This window comes from Gymnodraco acuticeps, unplaced genomic scaffold, assembly GCF_902827175.1.
Source record: "Gymnodraco acuticeps unplaced genomic scaffold, fGymAcu1.1, whole genome shotgun sequence".
In the NCBI taxonomy this organism is placed as follows: Eukaryota; Metazoa; Chordata; class Actinopteri; order Perciformes; family Bathydraconidae; genus Gymnodraco; species Gymnodraco acuticeps.
Genome location: NW_022990622.1, coordinates 291,229 through 312,063, shown reverse-complemented (window position 1 = coordinate 312,063; position 20,835 = coordinate 291,229). Strand labels below are relative to the sequence as shown.

General features: G+C 41.6%; 1 protein-coding gene across 1 annotated transcript; it reads left to right on the top strand.

The window, feature by feature from the left end:
* Window positions 1-3,229: 3,229 nt before the first annotated feature.
* On the top strand, window positions 3,230-18,949 carry LOC117554656 (cytochrome b-c1 complex subunit Rieske, mitochondrial). Its single transcript, XM_034229127.1, has 2 exons — window positions 3,230-3,502; window positions 17,865-18,949. Exons 1-2 carry the CDS (start codon window positions 3,292-3,294, stop codon window positions 18,473-18,475), a joined length of 822 nt encoding a protein of 273 aa, XP_034085018.1. The 5' UTR covers window positions 3,230-3,291; the 3' UTR covers window positions 18,476-18,949.
* Window positions 18,950-20,835: the final 1,886 nt, after the last annotated feature.

Genomic DNA, 20,835 nt, shown 5'->3' with positions numbered 1-20,835 from the left:
CATCAAAACACCCTGAGGATGATGTGCTACTTCAAAGAGCAAATAAACAGATAACAGACCTTAAGGAGGATATCCGACGGCTTTCTGACAAACTGAAAGAAAAAGAGTCTCTCGTGTCCGGTCTCATGGAGGTAGCATCGGTGCAGTCTAAACAGCTTGCCTCGTTCAGTGCAACTATCCATGACACAGTTCTGTGGAATCCTTCCACCTGTCCGCGGCCTTCCGACTGCTCCACCTGGCCACCAGCAGTCGTGGTCTGAAGTGATGCGCAAGAGCTTTTTGAATGGGTTAACTTCACCGCCTCGCCTGGGCCTTCGGAACCGCTTCGCGGCCCTGTCCGACAATCCGGTACATCCAGTTGATGCCCCCGCGGCACTGACCCGTCCAGATGATCCGGCCCGTCCAGCTGGTGCTCCCGTGGCGCTGGCCCGTCCAGACGATCTGGCCCGTCTAGCTGATGCTCCCGCGACACCGACCCGTCCAGATGATCTGGCCCATCCAGCTGATGCTCCCGCGGCACCGACCCGTCCAGATCTGCACCCTGCCGCTTCTGCAACTTCTGCGCCGACAGCATTTGTGCTGCTTCTCAGGCCACTGTAGAGTCAACTCGGTGTCCCTCATCCCGTCCGGCGACCACCTCTTCACGTCGTAGACTCCTCAAAGAGACCGTGCTGAGACACTCAGGAAGTTTGTCGGGTCCTGAGCCGGCAAGAAAATCCTCTCCGAGCCCAGCTGTTTCTGCTCGGTCACCAAATCTTCAATCACCGGCACCCCCTCGTCCCCTGTTTACCCCAACCACATTAATAATCAGGGATTCCATAATCAGAAACGCGGCCGATTTTTCAACGCGGCCACGCGCTGCCTCCCTGGAGCCACCGTCCTGGTTATCCTGGAGAAACTCCCGGGGCTGCTGCTCCAGATACCACCCCTTTTATAAAAGGGGTGGTATCTGGAGCATTCGACCTGTGAATGACATGTGAACACGCACCTAACTTGATAGGACACGGCTGGCTTGAGCGAACGAGTTGATAGCCAGCGTTGTAGGACAGTTTAGCGAGAGCGGCTTCGTTTTGGATTAAGTCAACCGGATAACTCAAAACATATCCAGGATAGGTTGAACTAGATTCGTAGTATACCCCCCTGGTCGGGACCAGGGGGACTTAATCCAAAATGAAGCCGATCTCGCTAAACTGTCCTACAACGCTGGCTATCAACTCGTTCGCTCAAGCCAGTCTTGTCCTATCTAGTTAGGTGCGCAGAAGTTATCTTGCTAAACGAAAATCCTGCTTCGTAGTATACCCCCCAGGTTAGGTTGCAGGCTAAGAGCTCAACTCAGTGAAAGCACTGCCTGCTGACCAATCAGAGCTCAGTGTGCGGAGTTTAAAGCGATCAAGTCATATTACAGGAGAAAGGAAATGCAGGAAAGACGGCCGGCAAAAATCACCGACTGTGTGAACGTGAACATTAATAGAATATCACCTCCCATCTTCAGAGCAATCTGACTATTATAACATTAGCGTTAAGAAAGCTTACTTAAATATCTGCCACAACATAAGTAACCGGATCAGAGTAACATTAAGTACAGTCCGCGGCATATCACATCATAATGTATCATATATTTTCTTATCTCAGTCAGCTGAGCCGTATCTGGCCGTGCAACACTCACAGTGTCACATACTGTATGCAGAAGTATTATTTTAAGCAACACATTAAGTTGACGAAACACTCGAGACAAATGTAATTAAAGTCAGATCCACTCGTGTTTTAGACGGGGCAGTCTGTTAATGTATGCATTCAAACACTTTTTCTTTTACCAGCTGTATTCATGGGAGTTTCAGCAACAGCTCTAAACTGGTTTAGCTCCTACTTGAAGGACAGAACAAATCAACCCTGATAAATATGTCATGCGGGGTTCCTCAAGGCTCCATCTTAGGACCTTTGCTTTTTAATATTTATATATATTTATAACACATTTTAATGGCCAAACTAACCTTAAAATAGGCATTTTCCACCGAGAATAAAACGAAGTTCGGCCATGGTTTTTTTTTCTGCAGGAAGACATTTGAAGATCACGTGACATAGACGCCAGCCATTGGAATGAATGGTGAAAAAAAACGTAGGGATCTTACAATTTCAGAGGCGTTTTTGTAGAAATACTACGTCCCAAGTTGTGGACCAACGTAGTTATTGCACGTTTTTTGTGAGACTGGGTTGGAGGCTCTGACAACCTCAGCTCAGTGAGGTAAATAGTTATAAAAAAAGAGAATAAATGAAAAAAAGTTATAAAATACTATATGACGGTACAAAAAAGTTGTTATTAATAAACAAGAATACAGTTTGAAAGGGGAGTGATTTGTAAAATATCCATAAAGAAAAAGAAAATCTGCTTACAATTCTGTTTCATAGGGTGTTGAGAGATGTATCCATATATCTCCTAATTTTGCTCTCAAAGTGCACCAGATTGATGCTTTTAACTTCAATATTAAATAAAAATTCCAGGGGAGGATGCCCCCCGGACCCCCATAGAGGAGGTTAGGTTCCCCCCCCCCCACTTAAATGATAAATCATGTTCAAATGGATAGGAAACTAAATACATATGCACACATCTTGTGTCCATATCTTTCTGTTTTGGTGGTCATGCCACAACCGTGCATGTGCGAGTCATAGTGAGTGTCTGCATTTTTGTGGGGGGGGGGGGGGGGGGGGGGCGCACCAGCTAAAATCTTGCCTAGGGCAGAAAATTGGTCAGGGCTGGCCCTGGTAACAATCGTTTGATGTTGTTTGTGGATGATCTTCCCTTAATGAATCCTACCTGGTCTGAGTGTATTAAGTGTGGCAGAATGCTTTCCAGCCTCATAGCAAGAACCTTCGTCAGAATTTTGCAATCCACATTAATCAAACTAATAGGCCTATAGCTTCCTGGTTCAGTGGGGTCTTTATCCTTTTTAATAATTATAGAAATCAGAGATTCATTTAATGTTTCTGGCATTTCCCCCAGGGATAAAGATTCTTCATTTACAGTTGTTAATATTGGAGCCAGTTTGTCCACATACTTTTTATAATAGAGATAACTTTATTGAAAACAATTAAATCTATGAATAATAATAACAAAATATGTTTTCCATTTCATCTATACACTTTCAGTATTTAGTTAGAAAAAGGGCATTTAGAAAAACAAGTAGTATGGTCCCGATTACGTATCATTACGTACGACGTCACTGCTCTTGGTCAGTTGACGTCTTTGGATTCACAGTCAACCCGTCACAAGGTCAGCAGCAGTTCGGCGCAGACATGATGTCTCTTGCTGCCCGGTCAGGGGCATTTTCCCCTTACATGCAGGCAACAGCTGTTGCTGTTGCTGGTCCTCTAAAAGCTCTGGTACCCGGGGTCGTGGTAAAGGGAGAGAAGATTTTGTTAGACCCGAAAAAACAGTTCCTGTGCCGCGAATCGCTCAGCGGCCAAAGCCCTAAGACGGGCCCTGCTGTGACTGTTAGCATCAATGGTAAGTCATTGACTGCTAGCGTTGGCTGACTAAGTCAACCTTCCGTTGTTTTACCGTGTGAATGGGAAGCTTATGACAAGAGCCATGTGCTGCAACGGGAGGTTATGTCCTATTTAACACCGTTAACAGGACCAGCCAGTTAGCCGGCCATAACTTTACTGGCTAAGCTACTATTCACCGCAGGCGAGCATCCTGTTAGCCTAGGTGGCTAACGAGCAGCGTAGGTCAACTTTGAGTGGCTTTTACTTTACTCCTGTTTAAGACTGACCGCCGATTTGTGGACCAGAACATAAAGTGTGTGGTTTGGACAGTCTGCCCGTATCAACCTGATATAGTAACGGTAACGTTAGCTGTCGTTCCGGTAACTACTTCCGGTGTCCCCGGAACACCACAGTGACTTGTTTTGTAATCGGTAACAATAATGTTGTAGTCCGAGTAAGATGGTCAAAGCTGAATAATGATTTTAACATTGATATATTTCTTTGTTACTTCACTATTGTCATGTCTATATCCAGAGAATATTTGACTGTGGTCTGTGTCCTTCCTTATGTCCTTCGTGTAGTTGTATGTTCCTCTGTTGACTCTTCAAGATATGCTCTCTATTCTTAGTCTGTGTTATGTGGCTCACACGCTGTTCAGCTGCTTAGACAATTCAAGCTTTCCACAAGGCATTTACCCCCAGGCTTCTATTGTAAAGCTGCCAGATTTAAATGCGTATTTATAAATAATAATTTCTTAATGTTGCAGGGCCAAATGTCTGTGTGCTGATAAGATAATGCGGTTCATACTAACATCAAACCAACAACATGTCCATCCACGATGATTTGAACATGTCAGCCTATACTTCATGGACTTGTGTGTGTATAAGGCTGAATCTACTAATACATTTCAATATTATTTAATCTGACAATTTTCTTGATTTGTTTGCTCTAAAATATAGTTTGGATGAATATTTGATGTGAATGGTAAATTTGATTAAATACTTTTTTTTATAATCGGAATAAACTTGTATTACAGAGTTTTCACATCATGTGGCTTAGTCACATCTTAAGTGAACACTAGAAATATTTAAGATGCTGACTACATTGATTGTATAGTTGAGATTTATTTAAGGTTTTCCATTTTAGATGCATACAAATGTTTTAGGCTGTCAAATCTTGTGTTGCCTTTCACTTTCTGTCATCACTATCTTGCACCATTAATGTTTTCTGACCTAAGCATTCTAATGGCGCATTTCCACTGCAGGGCCTCGTACGGTATAGTTAGTCCTTGGTAGGCCAGGCTCACTTTATGCTGCGTTTCCATTACAGTTTAGGAACTGGGGTAGTATACGCAGTGTAGGCGAAGCCGTGGCGTCATCTTCAATGCGAAAACACAAGACCAACATTAGCTGTTAGCACCAGAGCCACAGCTCCTCATATCTGTTCAGAAACTAGACAAAAGTGAAACAAGTACAAACCACAGACTGTCTGTGTCATGGCGAATACAGTCGCTGCTTTATTTATGTCTGTAGGCTGTTGTTGTGAGTGTGGACGGTCGGAGCATATACTGCGTTAGCTCCATTCAGAAAACCCAGGGGACCCTGTTTTTTTTTTCCACGACACTGTGTCTCAGGGGATCTTAATATTTAAGAACCTATTAATGTGTTATCAGTGTGCGAAAAAGTACACGTCCCACCGTCCGGGACGTGTTATTTACAATATCGGACAAGTAGATCTTTCAATTGACGTGTCCGCCATTGTTCGTTTAGAAATGTTAGTTTCCGTTCTGCTTGTCAATTCCTAAGGAAATGCATCTCGCCGCTTTCTGTACAATTAGACGGGGGCGGGGTGGGAAGTGTAGCACAGTGGCAGGGTTGGGAAGCAAAACTCGGTTCCGAGTAGGAACAAATAACAATTGTCCGGTCCCGGGATTAATAAGAGTTGTGAGGACAGGAGGCGAGGCCGAGCCCCGCGGACCGCAGCTCTCTCTCTCTATGCTCCGTATCAGCTGATCACTGCATGGTGCAGCTCAGCGTCTCTCTCTCTCTTTCTACACACAGCAGATCCGCTGCCCGTTTAACAGCCTCATCTTTGTCAAACTTTCTTATGTTCTTTCTTTAACACATAATGAAGGTTATTAAGTGTTTTAGCTCCTGTGTTGTTAATATTGACCGCCATTTCCTTTATGAAGTAAAGCAACCTCCCTGTCTGTGTCCTCGCGCTGTCCTCACATCCCCGGACCCCCAGACTCGGAGGAGCACAGGGATGTCAGTATTGTTTATGAAGCAGGGTATAGAAAGTACATTATTGAAATGAAAATACTATTTATTTTCTTTTACAAACAGTGAGCAGGTGCAGCATGTGTATTGCAGGACATGTGTAAGCGTGCAAGCGTCTTTGAGTTGTAGAAAAGCGCTAGGCCTATAGGCTATACATATAATGTATTATTATTAGGTTATGTCCTATGTGTTGGACATGTGTGGTTGGACTCTGTCTCACAGGCAGGTTGCAGTGTAACATCAGAGGAGACTGGGCCAATTGTACATTCTCAAACTGCACCACTTAGAACTAACTAAACAATGCAGAGATTATATATAATTGTATTCAATAACCGTAAGAAATTAAACAGTATGAAGTGATTTGTAAATAGGAATACAGATTTGACTTAATGTTTTCATAAATATATTTTTCTCCCAGTTTGTCATGGGACTTATTTACCCTCTCAAAGAACCTGAATCGAGAACCCAAAATAACCGGAATCGAAAAGCAGAACCGGAATCGTTAAAATCCAAACGATACCCAACCCTTTGTGTGATGCAGTAAAATGTAACCGCTCACTTACGTTAGCGGTGTCGTAAAAACCGTGGGAAAATGTAAAATATGATGATGAAGAAGAAGATTCCAGTGGCCCCAATTTTTGTCCATTCTGGACAAGTGAAAAATGTATTCGGACAAGTAAATTGCCAAACTCACTTGTCCATGGACAAGTACTCTCTAAAAACTTTTTCTCACACTGGTTATACCAGATTAACGGAAATAATCTCAGCTAACTGACGATACAAACCATTTTTACCAAAACAAAACACAAGTCTCATATGAAGCATCTAAATGACCCCTTAGCGAAAAATGCTAATGGACATTGGCTCAGAACTCAAGATAAAAGTACCCTTATTACTTATCGTAGCTACACATACAAGATATCCGATTAAAGATGAGGTTCCACAGATTATTTAGGTATATAGTATCATCACTGAGTGATCTGAACTCCCGACAGGGGAAGCAAACAGACATCACAACACGTACCTTTACGGCGCTTCTAGGGAGATCGTCTCACCGTAGCTGTCAATCTGATCAAAAGACGTGTTCAATGGCATTAAAACGAGAAAAAATGCGGCTGAATCGGTTAATCCATAGGTTTTTAACATCTCTGTATAAAAAATTATTTCATTTATAATCCATAATTCCATTTTTATGTAAAAATCGCAGAGCAAACGTTAGCTGCTAATGGTAGCCACCAGAGTGGCTGCTTCTTCCGGTCTTGGCTATGCAGCAGTCTATCACACAAGCCTCATCCCAATACCCCTCCTCAACTCCTCTCTTCCCCTCCTCCGGGACTTGACCCGGAAATCGATCAAGACACGCCATTTTGAAGGACGTCCCAATAGCTGAAATGCACACGGAGGAGTCGAGGAGGGGTGCGGGAGGAGACGAAAGGGAGGATACACGAGAGCAGACTACGCGGAAGTGTTTTCACTACTTGCGTATAAAAGCCCCGCCCCCACCTTCACAGCTGGTCCATTTCAACAGAGGAAAACCCACAACTGGAAGATGAGTGGAAAAGCGTCACATAAATGTATAAGTGCTCACAGCTCCGTGGGAATTATTATGTGCAATTCATTTCTAAAAGGCTTTCACGTTACTATAATTATATTTTTATTTAAATGTAGGCTACATTTTACACCAAAATGGAACACAAAAGCAGGACCAACCATCATACATTGAATTCCTTGACTAACAAGAGAAAGATTCATTCATTTAAATAAATATTTAACCAGAAATGGGCCGGTTCTAAAGGGTTATTCAGTTAAGCCCGATGAGAGGGGATACAGCTGTGCACATGTCATCATTAACAGACGTCGTTTAAGAGTGACGTTTGAGTGAACGAGGACATCCCAATTAATACCTGAGGACTCCTCTGTCCTCGCGTCACCTCCTCGTGTCCCTCGCTCGCATTTTACGGAGGCGGAGCTAAGATGCAAGGAAGGGACGCGAGTGAGGGAAAGGAGGAGTCGAGGAGGGGTATTGGGATGAGGCTACACACATTACCAAATAAGGACTAGGTGGGAGTTCCCCTCGATTCCATTGGCTCTGACGGTCAGAAAGAGATGTCACGTGTCAAAATCCAGCAAGGGGGGCTAGAGATATGGAAAATCCACCCAAATGGCCCCAGACGAGGGGTTTTTTTTTTGCTAAATCTTTCTAAAAAGGTCAAATATCACTTGTTTTGCATCCATCTTGATACAGAGTACTTATTATATGTTGTACTTTGGATTCCTAAAGCTTTTAGTCTACTAACCCATCATCCAAGGTTAGTTTTCACTATAAGTGAAACATATTTATTGGACGGACACTATAATTTACAGTTTTTTACCATGTTCAATCTGAATTTTCTTTAAAATAAAAAACGTCTATATTGATTCTAACTTTTCTACATCCAACTCACAGGTTTATCATTACTTTGAGAAAAAAGATTATTAATGTAACCCTTTAACCCTGAGCCTGTTTTTCAGGTTTCAGGCTCGAAAATGCCACTAACACAACAAATGATATATCTTCACTTCTAAAAGGGGTAAATGAATAATTATTTTTCTCAAAGCAAGGTTACATCTGTGAGTTGGATGTAGAAGTGTCAGAATCAATATAGATGTTTTTATTTTAAAGTAAATTCAGATGGAACATAGTAAAAACATGTAAATTATAATGTCCACCTAAAAAAAAAACCTTTACTTATCGTGAAAACCACCCTTGCATGATGGGTTAGTAGACTAAAAGCTTTAGGAATCCAAACTATAACATATAATAAGTACCCTGTATCAAGATTGATGCAAAACAAGTGAAATTTGACCTTTTTAGAGAGATTTAGAAAAATAAAGTCTAAGCGGACTCACCTCTGGGTAATTTGGGAACCATCGGTTCCATTTGAACTTTTTCACTGTAAAAATCATTTTATTACTTTGAATTATCACTATAGGTATTCATTCCATCCAAATACAACTGTTGTGAAAAGAAATAAATAAAATAAAATAAAACATAGGCTTACTCTTACAGTGAGCCTCTGAATTAGCCCCGAGCGAAAAATGCTAACCTATTACAGCACTGAAAATCACTCCTCGCTCCCTTATTACTTATCCTAGCTGCACATCCAACACATTGTTTATGATCGCAAGGAGACACAGAATCTAACGGTGCCCACCTGAACAGCCCAACACTGAAAGATACAAACTCGCGACGTTATCAACAAAAACGTACATCAAAACAAATGGCGCTAGAGCTAATGCGCTAGGCTAACAATGACTTACCTTCCTCGTTGTCTGGTCTAAACTGGTCTTCAATGGCATTAAAACGATAAAAACGATGATGTAGTTAATCCATAGATTAATATCCAATGGGGCTGTGTCCCCTTTGAAATGTTCTGATAATCTATAAGCAATAAAACTGCAATTCCGTTATCTGCTGTCCGCTCTGTGCTCCGTGCACTCTGGGTCCTGCTGCAATACCTGCTTCGTTACGCTGTAAACAATAAATGAAGTCGGCTGCGTAATGTACTTAAGTTGGCTGCCATTCTTTATAATTTACGCAGGACCATATCTCTGGAACCCATTGGTCGATTCGTGTGATTTACACCTTTTTCTTAACCATCAGAACCAATAGAATTGATGGGCAGTTCCCAAATCTATGTAAACATTACCATAGCGGACGTAATAGAGAAGCAAACGAAGCATATCTGAAAGTGCAAGCCTGGACGGCAATACTTTATACCGAGTATATTGCCATAAATATGATAATTGATTATCAGTAAAAAATTATACGTGACACAAAGACATTGGATTAACCTTGAGATGCGTTTTTATTCCGTTGAACACAACTTTTGATCACAAATCAAAAAAGGCAAGACGTAATTATTGTAATATTTTTGGAACCGGATGTTGTTTACTTTCTCTTTTCTGGCTGATAGCTCCAGGAATTCGAGGTCTTACAGTGATGACATTACATGTGTGGAATCTGTGGAGTCTCAGCTTTAAATCGTATATCTTGTTTGTGCAGTTAAGATAGTAATAAGGGCATTTCTACCGTGTGTTGTGTGTAAAAAAGCGTTAGCATTAGTTAGCATTTTTTCGCTCAATGCTAATTCAAAGGCTTGGTATTACTCTTGTGTTTTTTTTAGCTAACAATTGTTCTTATTGTCAGTTAGCGGAGTTTCTTACCTTTAAAAGGGTATGAAACATTAATAGTTTCATAAATGTTAAGAAGCCCTGAGACATGTGAGAAAAAAAAAACTGTGGGAGGGGTCCACTGGGGGGACCTTCGGGCTTAACTGGTTAAGAAGGGAAGATATGGTGATTTGTTCTAGGAATGTCATTTTCGAGCCTGAGACCTGAAAAACAGGCTCGGGGTTTAACAGGTTAAACCGTGCTACACTGTAAGCCCGGATAAGTTGAATCTACTTTAAAAAATAGCGTAAAGTGGTTGCCTTTAAAAATGTAAGTAAAGCATTATGAAAACTTGAGTAAATTAAACTTAAATTAATCAAGGACTTTAATTGTTATTTGAAGTACAATCCACTTCATGTCAAGTTGATTTTACTTACATTTTTAAGTTAACCACTTTCTATTTTTTTTTAAGTAACGCATTAGGAAAACTTGAGTGAATTTAACTTAAATTATTCAAGGACTGGAATTGTTATTTGAAGTACAATGCACTTCATGTGAAGTTGATTTTACTTAAAATATTGTGTAATATCAATTGGTTTTTTCCAATTATTTAACTTAGAATTTTTAGTTGAAAGTGGTTACATTTCGTATTTATATTTTTTATTCCGTCATCTACAAAAAAGAAAAAAGACACAAAAATAAAGTTTTACCTTTTATTAAAACTTGAGTGTTTCATTTGGATACAATGAAATTGAGCTTCCTATACAAACTGTGGCAAAAATATTGTACCATACATTTTCCTGAGAACATTTTTCACATGAAACAATAGCAATCTCTCTCTCTATATATATATATATATATATATATATATATATATATATATATAGTTATATCTATAAAAATAGATATATAGATCTATATATTTATGTAGAGCTCTCAAAAAATTAAGAGACCCCTGTACAATTATCAGTTCCTCTGATGACTGACTACATTTATCCCAAACTCCAAATATTCTCATTTAGAGCGTTTATTTACAAAAAATACCAAATGTTCAAAGTAACCAAAAAAGATGGAGTGTTTTCAGACCTCGAATAGTGCAAAGAAAACAATTTAAAATTCATTTTTCAACAACACAATACTAATGTTTTAACATAGGAAGGGCTCAGGAATCAGTAATTGGTGGAATAACCCAGATTTTCAATCACAGCTTTCATGCGTCTTGGCTGCTCTGCAACACCTTTCACATCGCTGTTGGATCACTTATTAAGCCACTCCTGGCACAAAAAATCAAGCAGCTTGGCTTTGAGTGATGGCTTGTGACCATTCACATTCCTCTGGATCACATCTGGATTGACCTGGTTGTTGGGCATGGAGCATTGTCCTGCTGGATAAACCCACCCTCAGCTCAATTCAGGTGTGAATGGAGGAAGACCAGATCAAGACCCTGTCATGGAACAGTTGGAACCCCACTGGATGTGATCCAGAGGAAGATGGATGGTCACAAGCCATCAAACAAAGCCGAGCTGCTTGAGTTTGTCTGCCAGGAGAGACATAAAGTCACCCAGCAACAATGTGACAGACTGGTGGCGAGCAACCAAGACGCATTGAAAGCTGTTATTGAAACATCTGGGTTATTCCACCAAATATTGATTTCTGAACTCTTCCTAAGTTCAAACATTAGTATTGTGTTGTTTAATAATGAAGAACTTGTTTTCTCTGCATTATTTGAGGTTTGAAAACACAGCATTTTCTCTGTTATTCTGACCAGTTGTAATTTTCTGCAAATAAATGACTTTTGGGAGAGATGTTGTCAGTAGTTTATAGAATAAAACACAAATGGAAATGCCAACAAGCTTAATAGGTCAAACAGTGCAAACGTGCAACAACAACAAAATGCAATATGGAAGCCTAAATACTTGCCATATGTAACAGTAGCCAACTTTTCAGAACCCCGTTTCACAATGTAAGCTGATTTTTCAAAGTCTGAATTTTGGGTGCCAGCTCAACTTTACCAAGTTTTAATATCACCTGCTGAGCAAAGTGGAAAGTGTTTTTCATGCACTTTGGGTACTCCAGTTGCAGGGCATAAATGAGTCTGAACAGGACACAGAAGGCCTGAGGCAGGTTAGCCGGTCCATCCATCACCACATTCCCCTCCAAGACGATTGCCACACTGGATGGGTTGAGCTGAGGATTTTCTCCAACACAGGATTCCCAGTGGAGTTTGACTGTACACCTCCTTATCAGCCGCATCCTAACAGAGAAATAAAGAGATTGACATATAATTCTACATCGTCCACCAAAAAGTAGCTTCCACTGTTTATAATGAAAAGCATCATACATATTTAAAAAACATATCATATTTCATTTATATTGTTGGTGAATTAGTTAAAGACAATATATATATATATAAGGAATAGTGTAAGTTAAATTTAGTTCCGTATTTTTTTTAACTGAATAATGTCCCGGGTCAATTTCACCCAAAAATTACCAAAGGGTGCAAAATGTGAACATAACACAAGGGTTAAAGTCACTTACGGTGCAGGTCTTGAAGAAGGCAGAAGGCTCATCCCCCAAGATGATTGGCAGTCCCCGAACACAAAGGCATCTGATGTCTGTTGGCTCAGTGGTCTGGAATATAGTGGAGATAACAAAGAATGGTCATATATTCATCAAATACATTCTACAAACTCTACACAATTACTTTATTGCAAATATACTTGAAAGTAAAGGAGAGGACAAAAGGAGATGACATGATGGGAGAATAGAAAAGGGAGAGAACATAATTTCTTCTTGACCAAAGAATATAATAGGAAACAAAACAAGAGAGCAAAGCAAAATGAACAAGGGAAAAGAGGAAACAATGACACATGAAGAGATGCAATTCAATTGACAGGACAAGAGCAGCAAATGAGAGAAAAGAAGAGATGAGAAGGAAGTCAAAGGGACAGAAGAGGAACAAGGAGAGAGGAAAGAGATTGCAGGCATGAAAATCACTCACCTTTCGGCGAAATTCGCCATTTGAATCCAAAATAGGTCGTTTGTGTGATTCATGTAGATCTGCAATAAAAATATTTTTGGGGTATGGGGGGGTCTGGGACCCGGAGTAATCTGCGGCCGCGAGCTGTTATGTGCCATCATGACACGCATGGTGTTCTTTTTTTATATATTATAATGCAGCGCGAGCTGTGTGCTCGAGTCTTCCTGCCTGTCGGCTCTGCTGCTCCGCGATGATGGTCTAGCTTCAGCAGCCACATTACCTACGGGTGCGTTCGTTAATATTAACTGTGTGGTCCGGAGTCACTGGCACAGACTGGACCGCTGGTGAACAGCTGTTAGAACGGGCCGTTCAGGTGTTCAGAGCAGAGCTCCCTGTCGGAGCGCAGAGCGTGATGTGCACTGAAAAGTTTTTCTGTCGCAATATTATCGTTGAGCTAGCTAGCTAGCATACATTGTCACTATCTGCTAACGTTAGCTTTAGCCTTCGTTTTCTAATAGTTTTTTTTTCATAGGCTATAAACAGAGGTAGTATAAGTATAGATCTTGTACTTGAGTAAAAGTAGAAGCACTCAGATCTTGTACTTGAGTAAAAGTAGAAGCACTCAGATCTTGTACTAGAGTAAAAGTAGAAGTACTCAGATCTTGTACTTGATTAAAAGCAGAAATACTCAGATCTTGTAGCCTACTTGAGTAAAAGTAGAAGTACTCAGATCTTGTACTTGATTAAAAGCAGAAATACTCAGATCTTGTAGCCTACTTGAGTAAAAGTAGAAGTAGGCCTAATCAGATCTTGTACTTGAGTAAAAGTAGAAGTACTCAGATCTTGTACTTGATTAAAAGCAGAAATACTCAGATCTTGTACTTGAGTAAAAGTAGAAGTACTCAGGTCTTGTACTTGAGTAAAAGTAGAAGTACCAGAGAATAGGAATACTCTGTTAGTAAAAGTACTGCATTCAAAATGTTCCTCAAGTAAAAGTAGAAAAGTATTCTCATCAAAATATAGTGAAAGTAGCGACAGTAAAAGTAGTCACTGTGCAGATTGGTTGATTTCAGAATACTATATATGATATGTTTTATAATGATTGATCATGAAAGTGTTCTCAAAGCTGGTGAAGGTGCAGCTAGTTTGAATGACTTTGTATACTGCAGGGTAGCTTGTGGATTTACTCCAGGTGGAACTAAAGTCTGATTTAACACTTGATTAGATTTCACATCATTCATCCAGATCTATGAAGTAACTAAAGGGATTAAATACATGTAGTGGAGTCAAAGTACACCATTTACCTCTGAACTGTAGTGGAGAAGAAGAACAAAGTAGCAAAACATTGAAATACTTAAATAAAGTACAAGTATCTCAAAATTGTACCCAAGTAGGCTATAGTACTTGAGTTTATGAATTTAGTTACTTTACACCAGATGCCATAAAGATAGAAAGACTAAGCCTTGCACAGAGGCATGACAATAGATTTTCAAAATGCTCAACAGTGCTGCCAAAATTATAAACTGACTGCTACACAATTAAAATAAATGCTTTTATATATTTCTATTAGATGTGACTCTTTAGCGTTTCTGTTATAATTAACACTGCTGCTTTAGTTGTTTTGACTGCTAAAATCCTCTGTTATTCCTCATTTTAAAGCCGATATTCCGTGGGGTCGGGGGGCTCGGGTCCTTGTCACCTTTTCCATACCTGATGAGTTTGCATCCCTGATAATACTTAGTAAGGAGGCCATAATATTTTTGACTCATGGCTGAAGTTAAGTTTCTCCAGCTCTCCCCAGGTTGGCAAAAAAATGCATCAGATTGATGCTTTAAAATATGGAATATTCAACATTTTCTTCCGGGGGAGCATGCCCCCGGACCCCCCTAGAGGGATAATATCCTTCTCACCTTTTTCACCCCTGACCCGTTTTCATGCCTGAGATTGGGTAGACAGATGTTAAGTAAATAATAATAATAATTCCTTACATTTATTATAGCGCTTTATCAATGACTCAAAGCGCTTTACATATACACACATTACACATATATGATACATGCAATGAGATACTGTGGACAATACCCACAGGAGCAAGTTCAGGTGAAGTGTCTTGCCCAAGGACACACCGGCTTTACAGACGCAGCAGCGGCGGGTTTCACCCCTTGATCTGATGATCATTGCACAGCGCACTGCGCCACACCGTCCATCTTCACGCCTCGAGGTCATCGAGGCGCTTTTACAGGTACACATTAGTATTATACATGTACTGTGGACAATACCCACAGGAGCAAATCCGGGTGAAGTGTCTTGCCCAAGGACACAACGGCCTGACGCAGTGGTGGCAGGAGCGGGTTTCGAACTGGAGTTCCCCAGCACTCCCCCTTGATCTGATGATCGGATGCACAGACCACTGCGCCACCCGTCCCCCGAAACCCACCTTTGTCTGACTTAGCTCAGACAGAAATTGGCCAGTGGCACCCTTCTTCTTCCTAAAGAGGTCCATCAGGCTCGGAGAGAAACGGTCAAGTGCATCGAAGAAGTTGTCCTTGAGATTTTTCCCCACCACTCTGTTGAACTCGCAATAAACCTGAAACACAAAAGAGAACAAACCATGTAAAACTGTCAAATAAAATCATCCTTGGTGAAACAAATAAGTGCATTTTTTTTTATTTAGACAGCTTTTGCTTGCTTCACCATCTGATTTTTCAAGATGCCTCTGTGCACTTCTCACAGTAATATCTTAATAAAATCAGATATTTAAGTAGGTATGAGGATATAACTATATTTTATGAACATTACATTTAGAACACAAAAGGACAAACAAACCTGGGGAGGTTTCAGCCTGGAACCTCCACCCCGCTGCGGGACCCGTGGTGGGACCCCCGAGTCAGACGATGCGTCTTGGTCACGCTTCATATCGGCCCGGCCCGGGAAGAGACGCAGCACACCCTCCCGGCCATCAGAGTCGAACCCGCAGTTCGGAGGAACCGACCGCCAGGACACCGGCACTAGGCCGGTGGAGGCCCTCCGATGGTGGGTCGCGTTTGCCATTCGATCAGTGAGAAGAGAGGACACAAATGCAACAAGAATTATCAAAATCGGTTAATATATGGATGAGTGGTGGGGGTGGGGGGAACGGCTGGACACAGGCCGTGGGGGGACACCCGAGACCGGGCTATGTCCCCGTTAGAAGGAACCGGTTGAAATAGCCGAAAAATTAATAAAAACCGGGGGAAAGTGACAAAAAGTGTCCGAAAATAGGCACTCGTGAGGCGGGCAGAGTCCCCTGTTAACTCCCGTTACATTCCTCCATGGTTTGAGCGAAAAATGGCTAAGTCAACTATTACGAGAACCAGGATGGGGGGTTCAAAAGGCTTGCCGACCCAAAGTGCATGGTGAGCGGACTCATCACCTCCGTGAGAGTGGAGGTGTCCTGAGAGTGGAACCTGCAGGCAGACCCCTCTCAGGCTGACAGGCAGGTAGGCCATCCAGCTATTTTAGCCGGGCCGGCTAAAATGATTGGTCGTGCTTTTTACAGCGCTACGGCTTCCACAGATGAACATTTTGTATGTATTTATTGTCAAAGCATTTCATATTGCTATCGGGATGTTAAGAGCATTCCATGGAATATAACTAAGTGTTTCTGAAATAAATTACATACCCCACCTTTAAGGGACGTTAATCAACAACATCTGATAACGTAATGTGGTCGCTAATGTTAGCTAAATGGCGTCTCACCTGATGTAGTAGCACAAAGCAGCCGTCCAAGCGCCACCCTCCTCTCCCTATGATGGAAGCCTGAGACAGCCTGTGGCAGGGTTCGAGCGTCCGGCGTTAATGTGCGGTGGTGTCCGACTCACACGACTAAAAGAAAGGTGACAAAAACAGCAACTGGGTGAAAAAAAATCTACGTCTTTCAGTGAACACGAACAAGTGAAAAAAGTACAGCACTATCTGTTTAAAACTATCTGCACCTCGTAGCCTACTATCGCTCAGTAAAAGTTAACAAAAGCGAGGGAAACACACATTGCCTGACTGCAGTAGCGTAGAAGTGCTGCAGTTAAGTGAGGTAAATCAACTGAACACTTAATGCGGTCGCTATTAAGATCTAGATCCCTCCGCGGGCTCCATGATCACACTGCGGGGATCCCCCCCCACCCTAATGTCCACCTAGCAGCACATTATACCGCTTATTACACGGCTACATACTAAAAAAACAGACAAATTATTCATAATATCGATTTTAAAATGATTTAATTGACTTAAAAATGATCGTAATGCTTCCGCCAAAATAAAAAAGTCCGTTCCACGGCGCACCAACGAATGGAACTTTAATTCAGAAAATAAACGGCAGCATTATTCGAATTTACCTGTAACTGTCAAAGTCTGTTCACATTTTATTTTCCTCTAACAAGTACTGAAACAATGCGAGAGAAGCCCACACCGTGTTCCCGCCAGTTGATACTTCCTGTGGCTGTGTTACACCCAAAAGTACGAGAATTCAACCAAGCCCTGTTAGCTAAATCACTCACCAGATTCAGTAGATAAGGCAGCCGTGCAGCGTCCTTCCTTTGGAAGCGTAGACAGCGCGGTGAAAGGGTGCAAGTCCGTCGTTCAAAGTGGGGTTGCGTCCGACTGAGAAATTGCGAGCTGGAAATGTGGCTGCGGCACATTAAAAGATCCTTCTCTTTCCCATAATGCATTGCGAACATGACTAAAACTTAATAATGTGAAGTGACTTAACTTAAAATTATTGACACATTGCTTAACTAACACATGTAAGTATTATATGCTTACATTTGGTAGTCAGCAAGTAGAATAAGCTTACATTTGATAGTAATGCAATGAAACTTAAATAATGTCAGTAATTTGTAATTCATTATTTAATTAGATATGAATTCCGGGCTAACAGTGTACGTGCTGCAGTGGAAATGCGCTATAACTGATGAACTGTTTGTTTTTGTCTGCAGGCTGTGCAGGAGTCCGATTTGCCCACACAGATGTCAGGGTACCGGACTTCACTGACTATAGGCGTCCAGAGGTGCAGGACCCAGGCAAGTCCTCCCAGGAGAGCAGTGAGTCCAGGAGAACCTTCTCGTACCTTGTCACCGGCGCCTCAACCGTAGTGGGGGTCTACGCTGCCAAGACAGTGGTCAGTCAGTTTGTTTCTTCCATGAGCGCCTCTGCTGACGTCCTGGCCCTGTCCCAGATTGAAGTGAAGCTGAGCGACATCCCCGAGGGCAAGAACATGACCTTCAAGTGGAGAGGCAAGCCACTCTTCGTCCGTCACCGCACAGAAAAGGAGATCGCCGCCGAAGCCGAGGTGAACGTGGCAGAGCTGCGAGACCCTCAGCACGACAAGGACAGGGTACTCAACCCCAAATGGATCATCGTCCTCGGGGTGTGCACACATCTGGGCTGTGTGCCCATCGCCAACGCTGGCGACTACGGAGGTTACTACTGCCCGTGCCACGGCTCTCACTACGATGCCTCGGGTCGCATCAGGAAAGGCCCCGCCCCCCTGAACCTGGAGGTTCCATACTATGAGTTTGCAGACGACGACAATGTGATCGTTGGATAAATAACATTCCCCCTTAAATATGGTGTTACAGGTGAACACTGAGAAGATGCTGTGCTCGCCAGTGAATGTCATGAGGACATGAAATAAGAAACACCTGCCTATCTTAAGTTATAGTCCATCTAATTAGAAAAGAACAGATGTTGTGTTCAGGTCTGTTTAATAAAGATTTCTATTTTATTTGACACCTTGTGTTCAGTGTTTAACATTGTCTTTCTTGAAATGATAACCTTGCTTAAAATAGTCACAAGTTATATCTACTGATAGCCATCGCATACTAGCGCAGGAGTCTGGTGGTTCATGGTGTAGAGACAGGAACTGTTTAATTTAAAGTCCTGTTATGTAGAAATGATGTGTGAGTCAAGCTTGATATTGTAGGATTCTTAATTCTCCACACACATGCAGGTTTCGCTGCAAGGATAAATAATATCAACCAACTTGGGTTAAAATAAAGGGTACTTGTACTGTACAGAGTGATTCATTGTTGGTGCTCAATTATTGGTTCTTTTGTGGCAATGACATATATATGTATATATTCAATTGGGGGGGTATGGCTGCTTTGAGTGACAGGTGGGTGGTGTCTCAGGATGTTTTAAGACTGTCACTGACTATCATCAGCATATCCGCCTAAAGACACTGGGACAGGCCTAACTAACATCCAGAACATGGTTATATCCTATGTACATTTCTTATAAATTGAAAGTCCCAATTGTTTTTATACATAATTGCAAACACTACTTGAAGGCATTTGGTTTACTATCATTTCTAAAAAAGAAGGCAAAATGATGTCATCTTGAGTTATCCTCGCAAACACTCACAAGCATGTATGTGTATCAATCAATGTTTATCTATATAGCCCAATATCACACATTAGTCTCAGTGGACTTCACAGTTTGTACAGAATATCAGTATGACAATACGACACCCTCTGTCCTTAGACCCTCACATCGTACAAGGAAAAACTTCCAGAGAAAACCCACAGTTTAAAGGGAAACATGGGAGAAACCTCAGGGAGAGCAACAGAGGAGGCAGAGACGTGCACACATAGACTCTAGGTAGTGCTTGAGCACCTGCCCGTTTTGCCCTCTGACAGCAATGTGACCTTTTGAAAGTTCTTTTTTTACAGTTTTAAAAAAAAAAAATTACAGTGTACTGTATGTGGCTCATGGTAACATCGATCAATTCTGGATTAAAAGCTTCTAATATATACAACAATGCCCCAAATGCGCGTTGTAATTTTGTCAAACATCCCCACGCGTGCCCCGCGGCACTCCTGTACGTGCCCTGGCTGCAGCCCCTCCCTTCCCTGCTCTCAACGTGAACGCGCAGCGCACAGAGCTGACAGTCAGTCACTTAGTCAGACAGGCCACGGCGGGTGTGTGGTGCAGCAACACGATTAAAAGTGCCCTAGTGACGACCAAGTAAGTAACCACCAGGTAACAAATACAACGAGTGTATTGTTTAATCCCCTAAATCAGATGCCAAACTAAACTATACAGGGTTCGTACCGTACGGTCATTGAAAACCTGGAAAAGTCATGGAAATTCAAAATGCAAATTCCAGGCCCTGGAAAAGTTATGGAAAACAATATTTTTCCCAAAGTTTTGGAAAAGTCATGGAAATGTAACTAAAGTTGCGTCAAATATAATTTACATTTTATCTAATCGCCTAAATAATCTGCGGTCGCGAGCCATCATGACGCGCATGGTGTTATTTTTTAATATATGAAGCGCGAGCTGTGTGCTCGAGTCTTCTTGCCTGTCGGGCCGGCTGAACTCTGCTGCTCCGGGATGAGGGTCAGCTACATTATCTACAGTGCGTTCGTTAACTGTGCGGAGTCACTGTGGCACAGACTGCACCGCTGGTGAACAGCTGTTAGTAGAAGTACTCAAATCTTGTACTTGAGTAAAAGTAGAAGTACTCAGATCTTGTACTTTAGTAGAAGTACTCAGATATTGTACTTAATAAAAGTAGAAGTACTCAGATATTGTACTTGAGTAAAAGTAGAAGTACCAGAGTGTAGGAATACTCTGTTACAGTAAAATACCTGCATTCAAAATGTTCCTCAAGTGAAAGTAGAAAAGTAATATAAAAATACTAAGAGGCGTGAAAATACATTTTCAAAATGCTCAACAGTGCTGCCAAAATTATAAACTGACTGCTACACAATTAAAATAAATGCTTTTATATATTTCTATTAGATGTAACTCTTTGGCGTTTCTGTTATTATTACCTGCTGCTTTAGTTGTTCTGACTGCTAAAATCCTCTGTTATTCCTAATTTTAAAGCTGATATTCCGTGGGGTCGGGGGCTCGGATCCTTGTCACCTTTTTCATACCTGATGAGTTTGCATCCCTGACTAC